Source organism: Coffea arabica, chromosome 2e (genome assembly GCF_036785885.1).
Source record: "Coffea arabica cultivar ET-39 chromosome 2e, Coffea Arabica ET-39 HiFi, whole genome shotgun sequence".
In the NCBI taxonomy this organism is placed as follows: Eukaryota; Viridiplantae; Streptophyta; class Magnoliopsida; order Gentianales; family Rubiaceae; genus Coffea; species Coffea arabica.
Window position 1 is genome coordinate 68,027,354 of NC_092313.1, and position 8,105 is coordinate 68,035,458.

Here is an 8,105-nt window from a genome sequence, read left to right on the forward strand (position 1 = left end):
TATTCCGAATCCGAATCCGGCGGGTCCCGGATTCGGGTCGGGTCTACCCGAACAAATTTAGCAAAATTTATAATTTCTAATAAAAATGAGAAAAAAATATATTTGTAAACTAATTTCTAACTAATGCAAAGAAAAAATCAAATAAGAAAAGAAATCAAATTGACTTTACTCAAATACATCACCCTAATCAAATTATATTGATAAATATATATTTTTTAAATTATTAATTCATTTATATCCGGATCCGGGTTTAATACGGGTCGGAATACTATATTCCGTATCCGACCCGTTTTTTTGTTTGACAAAACGAATCCGGATCCGGATCCGGGAAACGGAATTAAATCCCTACCCATACCCGCAATAATTTCACGGATCCGATCCGGATCCGGGTCTAGACTCAACCCGTTGACAGGCCTATGTCTGATTAACCAAAATAAGAGTTCATTCGGAATAATCCCCCATCATTCCACCTAGGAAGACGATCATTGTGGTCCTCTTTGATTAACCAACATAAATTTTCTCAAAAATTTTTTTAGACGTATGATATGCATTTTGACCTTGTAACAAGTTACTTATGTCCGACTTGATAAGAGTTACTTATGTCCGACTTGATATGCATTTTGACCTTTCGGTTTCTTGAAGGGGGTAACTTTTTCTACATTGTTCTTTTCATTCTCACGAATTTTGCATCCGAAATCTCATGATTAAGGAATGTAAGTTTCTTTCACTTGTACCAACATCGATTTATGATAAGAGCTCGTTCAAAGTCTTGCTTTGATAATAATCATTTAATGGGCTTAGATAAAATTTGCAATTAGGCCTCGCTCGAAAACTTAATCGGGCCAAGTCGTCATTCTTATAAATTAGCCCGATCCTACTGAGAGTCCTATAAAATCCAATACTTCACACCATAAATACCGCCTGAATAAAATATTTCCATAAGGTGTCCAGATACTTCCCCATCTACATTTCCCTTACCTCTCCTCCTCCCATCCCCAAACACCAAACTAAAACAAAAGATATTTTTGGGGCAAATCCAATTTCAGGGAGAATTGAGGGTCTTCTGCTGTCCTCTTCTCAGAGCTCTCTTCTCAAAAATTTCGCCTTTTCTATTTTCCTACTCTTTTGCCTTTCCCGCTATACTTTTCCCTCTTTCTCCATCTGAAAATCTCAAAATGTTCTTCTACTAGTAAGACCTGGCTACAGCTTTCCCACCTATCTCATTTCCATCTTCCAAACCCTAGTTTTGGATTGTAAGTTTTCTGTCCTATTCTCTCTCTTCCAAACACACGCACAAGCATCGTGTGTGTTTGTGGGTTCTGATGCCTTCTGTTTGCTTAGAACATTTTGTTTTTACTTTTTTTTGTGGGATTTAGTGATTAAAGTGTATATGGGTCTTCATATTTTGGCAGTGTGAGAAATGGGTTTCAGTTTTTTCTACAATCTAGGGTTTTATCTGTTGCAACTTTCAATTTTTTTTATCCTCTGCTTTATTTATTACAGACATGGTTCTTTGCCATCAGGTTTGCTGCTTCGAGACTTTTGAGAATTTATTTGGGGTTTGAAGGTGTTATTTTGCACTTTGTCAATTAGGCTTGTTGTTTTTGAAGATTTGGTTATCTTAGTTAGTGGCTTGATGGTAAGGCTGGTTTCTGAGAAACGAAATATTTGCAGTTGTTGATGCTGAAAAGAGTAGAAAATTGAAACTTATTGCAATGTGAAATGCTTGATTCGAATAAAGTCCAGGATCTAAATAGTTGCTATTCCAAATATTAGGTATTATACATTCCTTTTTGAATTTTTGAAGATTTGTGGTTTTTTGGTAGGTGGATTGTTGGAGGGGGGTGGGTGGTTCCCAATGTTTGTCTTTTGCTTCAATATGGCTGTTTTTTTTTCTGGGTTGCTGAAGGAGGCAAATTCAAATCTGTTACGTGATGGACAGTCATTTGAGATGCTATGTGATGTGGATTAGATGATGAGAAGTGATGCGTGGCATTGACTGAATTTTATTTGTTTTGCAAAATTGTGATAACTTGTGTGTCTGTTAGGTAGGCTGTAAATGCTACAAGTTCATAAACATAGGTGCTGGCTACGTTAAGGACTGATAAGAGTGGTATATTATTGCTTAAGCGAGATTTATCATTTTAGTATGGAGGTTGAAGAAAGAGAAGGAAAGCCTGGCAATCAGCACTAGGAAGAGAGCGTAAATTTGAAACTAGTGTTTTATGCAATAGTATCGCTTATATTACTCTTAATTGACACAAATGTAAATCCCGCCTGAAAAAATGGCCTTGGATGGAGTGTGTAATCTTACCAATCTTGAAGAATTTGTTGGACCCCCTCTTATCTTCCAATTCTTAATTTGCTTTGTGTAGCAGTTCACAAGTCATTGAATTAGCATGCTGATCTGGGGCATACTTAGCAAAAACTAATCATGGTACTAAGGATTCCGTGCTGTCATTGTGTTGAAGTAAGTGCCTTGACATGGCTAAATGGCATGGTCTAGTGGGTCAAGTCCAATTATAGATAAGTTTGGAGATATTTTAGCTGCATAAATGTCTAAGATGTATGATACCCTCCGACATACATTTGATAATGCTGTCACATGGGGCTGGGTTGAATGACTTTCAAAAGTTAACTTGCATTTTATGTTGTTGAAGAGGATTTGTTTACTTTTTACCAGTCAAGTGAGCCTTCCTAAGTAATTATGATGATTACTGATTGTAAGAAGACATTTCTTTATTTTCCTTGAACACATCCAAGTTGTCAAGATATGCTCTAAACAAATGAAATATCAGCCATTATGCTGCATAAAATTTCTTCTTCCTTGCTCTCTTGCTTTCTTAAATGTTCAATTTAATACACATTCTCATAATCCCTCAGGCAAGTGGTATGTCAGTTTTATTAATGCATTGTAAGAGATGTATTAGTTATCTATTCAATTTGAGTTCATCCTGATGGCGACAAAATAGTTTAATTGGGGGAACAGGGTGCTTGTTTTCCTGAGTAGTTGCTTGTGTGCTCACTGAAAGGAATGAAAACATGTAGGTTGATGCTTCTTTAGACTGAAATGCAATCTTTGTGGATTCAACCCCATTATCAGTAGTTGATGGATAATTGAAGCTTCATGCTAATTTTGAATTGCTGTAACAACTGGTTAGTTACCTTTCTTCACTTGTTAGTGCAGGTTTTAAATTGTGTTGCACTTGTACCATCTGTTGTTAGATCATTGGTTCTGCAAGGGCACATAAAAAATTGTCTCGCAAATGTGTTTCCTCTGCTTCTTTCCTCTCAATCTAACAGAAGGCAGGGGTTTTCAGATGGATATGCCTAGATTGCTGTGTGGAACTGGCATTTAGTTGATTCATTTTCAGGTAGTCAGATAAACATTGATCTGCTTTTGGTTGATTCTCATTTGTTTTATTTAGTTGCATCATATTTTGGTTGTAAGAAAAATATTTTTAACTTTCTTTTTATTATTTGGTTTATATTTTCTGTTTATAGTTAAGTTGGAGAATGTTCTTAACTGGGATCTACTTGATTGTGCAGATGCAACGTGTAGTTCTTTCTTAATTTTTGGTGCTCTAGAAGGAAACGGAAAGAAAGTGATTTGTTTGCTTTACGTGGTCTGTTTAATGGGTGGAGTGTAAAGAGAAGCTTGCGTTCTTATTTACATCTATATGCAAGAAGTTGACATTTCTGCATATTATTGACAATGGAGTGTAACAAAGATGAGGCCATAAGGGCCAAGGAGATAGCTGAGAAGAAGATGCGCAATAATGACTTTGTTGGTGCTCAGAGGATTGCATTAAAGGCACAACAACTTTTTCCTGAGCTTGAAAACATTACACAGCTACTGGCTGTCTGTAACGTCCACTGTTCAGCTGAAACCAGGATATTGGGGTCAGACAAAGACTGGTACAGCATCCTTCAAGTTGAAAGATTGGCTGATGAAGTGACCATTAAGAAACAGTACCGGAAGCTCGCACTTGTACTCCATCCTGATAAAAACAAATATCCTGGTGCTGAAGCTGCTTTTAAACTGATTGGTGAAGCCCATGTAGTGCTTTCTGATCGTGGAAAAAGGTCTATATTTGACCGCAAATTCGCAAGCTCAATTACATCTGCTCAAGCAAAGCCACCTACTCGCCAGGCTAATGTGAATCCTGCAGCAAAGAAGCAATTTGGTGTACAAAAAAATACTCCAAATGGTTTTGGTGCTCAGGTTAGTGGTCTGAATCACCATCAAACAAAGCAAGCTAATTCTACACCTGTGACATTCTGGACGTGTTGTCCTTGTTGCGATGTGAAATACCTATACCTTACAGAATTTGTAAACAAAGCTTTGCGCTGCCCGAAATGTTTAAAACCATTTTTTGCTTATGATATTGCTGCTTCTGATGCGTTCCTGAGATCTAATCAGAGTCAGCCTGCTGCTCAAGGTGTATTCACTGGATTCAATCAGAGTCAGGCTGCTGCTCAAGGTACATTCCCAGGATTGAATCAAAGTCATGCTGCTACTCAAGGTGTGTTTCCAGGATCCAATCAGAGTCACACTACTGCTCAAAGTGTTCCCCGACAATACAACTGGAGTCAACCTGCAGTTTCTAAACCAAAAGACTTTCTGGCTCATGAAACCGACAGAACTGGTGTAGACAGAACTGCAGGATCAGCAACTTCCAGATTAGGACCCCAGGGCAATACTAATGGTAGGACAGTTGGTTCTGTTTCTGGTACAGAAACTATGAGTTCTATGAATGCTGGTTTGGGTAATAGGACTGTAGATAATGCAAATCCATCGAGTGGTGTAAATGAAAGTTCTGCAATTCCAAATGAAGAAGTCACGAAGTCAGGTGAAGCTGCAGAGGTTAGAAATGAAAATAGGAGAAGAGGGAGGAAGCAAGAGCTGGAATCCAGTGAAAGTTGTGACACATCAAGTAGCAGTGATGTAGTGGACATGACCTTTGAGGAAATTGCTTCTAATCCTGCCGGTGAGCAGAGTTCTGGATTTAATGCTTTTCATGCTCCTAGGAGGTCCTCTCGTCATAAGCATCAGGTTTCCTACAATGAAAGTGGCAGCGACAATGATGACTTTGAGAGCCCTCCAAAAAAGCCTAGGAAAGGTAAATCTTCTTCTAATGGTGAAGGGCTGCAACAAGGTACTGCAAATGATACTCCTAATTTTGCTAATCCTGCAGACCAGAAGGATAATGTTCCTGTTCATGGAGGTTTACCTGCTGGAGATGCAAAGGGTTGTCAAAATCAGGCTGCAGGGCAGGCTGCTGGTGCCCCACATGGAGGTGCTGAAAAGGTTGAAATAATTGATGATTCTGAATCTGATGATGATTCATGTCCAGAGTTCTTTCAGTTGCCCGATCCAGAGTTCAATGACTTTGACAAGAGTAGAGAAGAAAGCTTTTTTGCAGCTAATCAATTCTGGGCTTGTTATGATGATGTAGATGGCATGCCAAGATTTTATGCAAAGATCAAGAAGGTACACTCTCCAGGATTTAAAATACACATCAATTGGCTAGAGCCTGATCCAGATGATCCAGAGCAGATTGATTGGGCAGAGCAGTTCCCTGTTGGATGTGGCAAGTTTAGACTTGGAAATCCAGAGGTTATTCTGAGTCGCCTTACATTCTCCCATCAAGTGCTTTGTGATAAATACATGGGTAAAGGCCCCTTCATGATATATCCTAGAAAAGATGAGACTTGGGCACTCTTTAATGGCTGGGATATTAAGTGGAGTACCGACCCAGGCAATCATAAGAAATACAAATATGAAATAGTGCAGATTATTTCTGATTTCATGGAGGGTGCTGACATCAAAGTTGCATTTTTAGAGAAAGTAAGAGGTTTTGTAAGCCTGTTTCAGCAAAGAAGCCGAAATCCAGCTCGATCTCTGTTAATACCGTCCAGTGACCTGTTCAGATTCTCCCATCGTCTTCCATCTTTTAAAATGAGTGGTACTGAAAAGGAAGGTGTTCCAGAAGGGTGTTTTGAACTTGATCCTGCATGTCTGCCAGCAAATCCTGATGATATATGTTACCCTCTCGGGGTTGAGGTTGATGAAAAAATTTTCAGTGCTAAAGCCGACTGTTCATGTTCGGAGGCATCCCAAAAAAATGAGTCAAAATTGTCTGAGAGTGAGATCACACCCAAAAACCTTGCGGACAGGAAAGGTGGTTTTGTTGGAGAGACATGTATAGTTCGCCGGTCGCCTAGAGGTTTGAAGATTGCGGAGAAAGAGAAAATCCATGCCAGTGCTAGTAATGTGTCCGTCCAAACAGCAACTGCAATACATAAGAATGGTAAAGGAGGCCAAATTCAGAGTGAATTTTCTCCGTTGAAGGCTGATGTTTCAGTTTCTAAATCTGACAAGGAATTAGAAGTACAAATGCAGGAATTAAGTCCTTGCAAAAGCAATAGCATCCACCAATCTTTGTCTCCGAGTGGCAAAGTTTCAGAAGATTTTCATGACTTCGAGGAGGACAGGTCTGAGGGTAAGTTCGAACTGGGTCAGATATGGGCACTCTACACACCAGAGTATAAATTGCCTAAAATGTATGGTCTGATTAAGAAAATCGAAGATTCCCCTTTCACGCTGTACGTTGCACCACTTGAATCTTCCTCGGTCCCAAAAAGTGCCACACAGCCTGCTTGTGGAACATTTGTAGTGAGAAGTGGAAAAGTTCAACCCTTGGAAACTTGTTCCTTTTCACATTTATTGAAGGCAGATTCCATTGTCAAGAACAGGGTTGAAATTTTCCCCAAGGTGGGAGAGGTTTGGGCTCTGTACGGAAAATGGGATGCTGAATCTTCACTGTCTGAGCTGGAAATTTGTGAATGTCATGTGGTGGAAATCCTAGACTGCACTGATGGTCGCACCAGGGTTTTACCTTTGGTACCTCTGAAGCCTTACAGCAAATCACTTTTTAGATCTCCTAGAAGGCAGAGGTCAGGTATTGAAACAATGCACATTGAGAAGAACGAGTTAGCCAGATTTTCTCATCAGATTCCTGCCTTTCAGCTCACCTCAGAGAAAGGAGGCTCTTTAGCTGGGTGTTGGCAGCTTGATCGAGCATCAGTTCCAAGGAAATTAGTCCCTGGGGGGTGAAGTTGCAGCGTAGAAGGTTTCATGAATCATATTCGTGGTTTAATGATTTTGGTGGTAATACAATGATGTAGGACGAACGTACTGGAATGAAGCCATTTTGTTGTTGGTCAGGTGAAAATGGTTGGGCTCTGGTCTTGAATCATGATATTAATGGTTTTATCATTTAGACATAGCTGAAGGAGACTCGTAATTTTCTACCTAATCTGCTGGTTTTGTTCTCTCTCATAGTTTGATGAGCTTAATTTCAAGATGTCTATGAAGGCAGGTGTTGCTTTTCTTTTATTTTTAGATATAAACTTGTTGGGTAATGAGTCAAGTCTCTGAACTCTATTCACTCACACTTCAATTCTTTCTTTAGTTTCTTTTGTTGCCATCTTTGTTTTTGCTTTACCTAGTGGCCACTGATTCCCTTCTCATACGGTCGATGTTTGATTTGTGAAGCAAAATGCTGTACCCTTCAAGGAAGGCTGGGTTTTATACAGCTTCTATTTTACTAATACCTGAATTTAGACCTTAGAAGTAGCGTACTATTATTCCAAGATTTCATTGTTTATCTTTGTTGTCTGTTGATATTTTGGATTTAAACTGGTGCTTGTTTGGATAAGAATTTATTTGGATGATTTATTTGATTCAGTTACTGTAGCATTTTTTGTGATGTGATGTATGTGAGATAAAAAGGTGATTGGGAATTGTGTGTGTGATGTAAGCAAAACAAAATCTGAAATAAATCTTGCAAACTTTCTTTGTCCAAACAAACAAGATGGCCATTATCTTTTCGTGATTAAGATTTTGTTGTTTTTTTTGTTGCAATTTATTGTTATTATCTTTAATTCTTTTCGCATTCATTGATGGCCAATAAATGGTGTATCCGTTTGATCAATCACTTGATGCATCATCTATGTCTGAAAATTATTGCGCAAGTTTTGCTGCTCCTGTAAGGAGAATCTGAACGCGGAGTCCTGCATTAGTGAGTATTCACTTAGTG

The 8,105-nt window shown here is 38.9% G+C and overlaps 1 protein-coding gene across 5 annotated transcripts; it reads left to right on the forward strand.

The window, feature by feature from the left end:
* Positions 1 to 915: 915 nt before the first annotated feature.
* On the forward strand, positions 916 to 7,617 carry LOC113732752 (uncharacterized). 5 transcript variants are annotated; one of them, XM_027258694.2, is made up of 4 exons: positions 916 to 1,253; positions 3,049 to 3,156; positions 3,321 to 3,374; positions 3,550 to 7,617. In XM_027258694.2, the coding sequence occupies exon 4, from the start codon at positions 3,716 to 3,718 to the stop codon at positions 7,118 to 7,120; it is 3,405 nt and encodes a 1,134-aa protein (XP_027114495.1). In that variant the 5' UTR covers positions 916 to 1,253; positions 3,049 to 3,156; positions 3,321 to 3,374; positions 3,550 to 3,715; the 3' UTR covers positions 7,121 to 7,617. The 5 variants fall into 5 exon arrangements, with proteins under 5 accessions (XP_027114495.1, XP_027114497.1, XP_071936865.1 ...); XM_027258696.2 differs by lacking the exon at positions 3,049 to 3,156 and having other exon boundaries at positions 3,188 to 3,374; positions 3,550 to 5,123; positions 5,199 to 7,617; XM_072080764.1 differs by lacking the exon at positions 3,049 to 3,156 and having other exon boundaries at positions 3,183 to 3,374.
* Positions 7,618 to 8,105: the final 488 nt, after the last annotated feature.

What these genes read in the sequence shown, in the direction of transcription:
- LOC113732752 (XM_027258694.2), top strand. Translation starts at nt 3,716, where the DNA reads ATGGAGTGTAACAAAGATGAGGCCATAAGGGCCAAGGAGATAGCTGAG.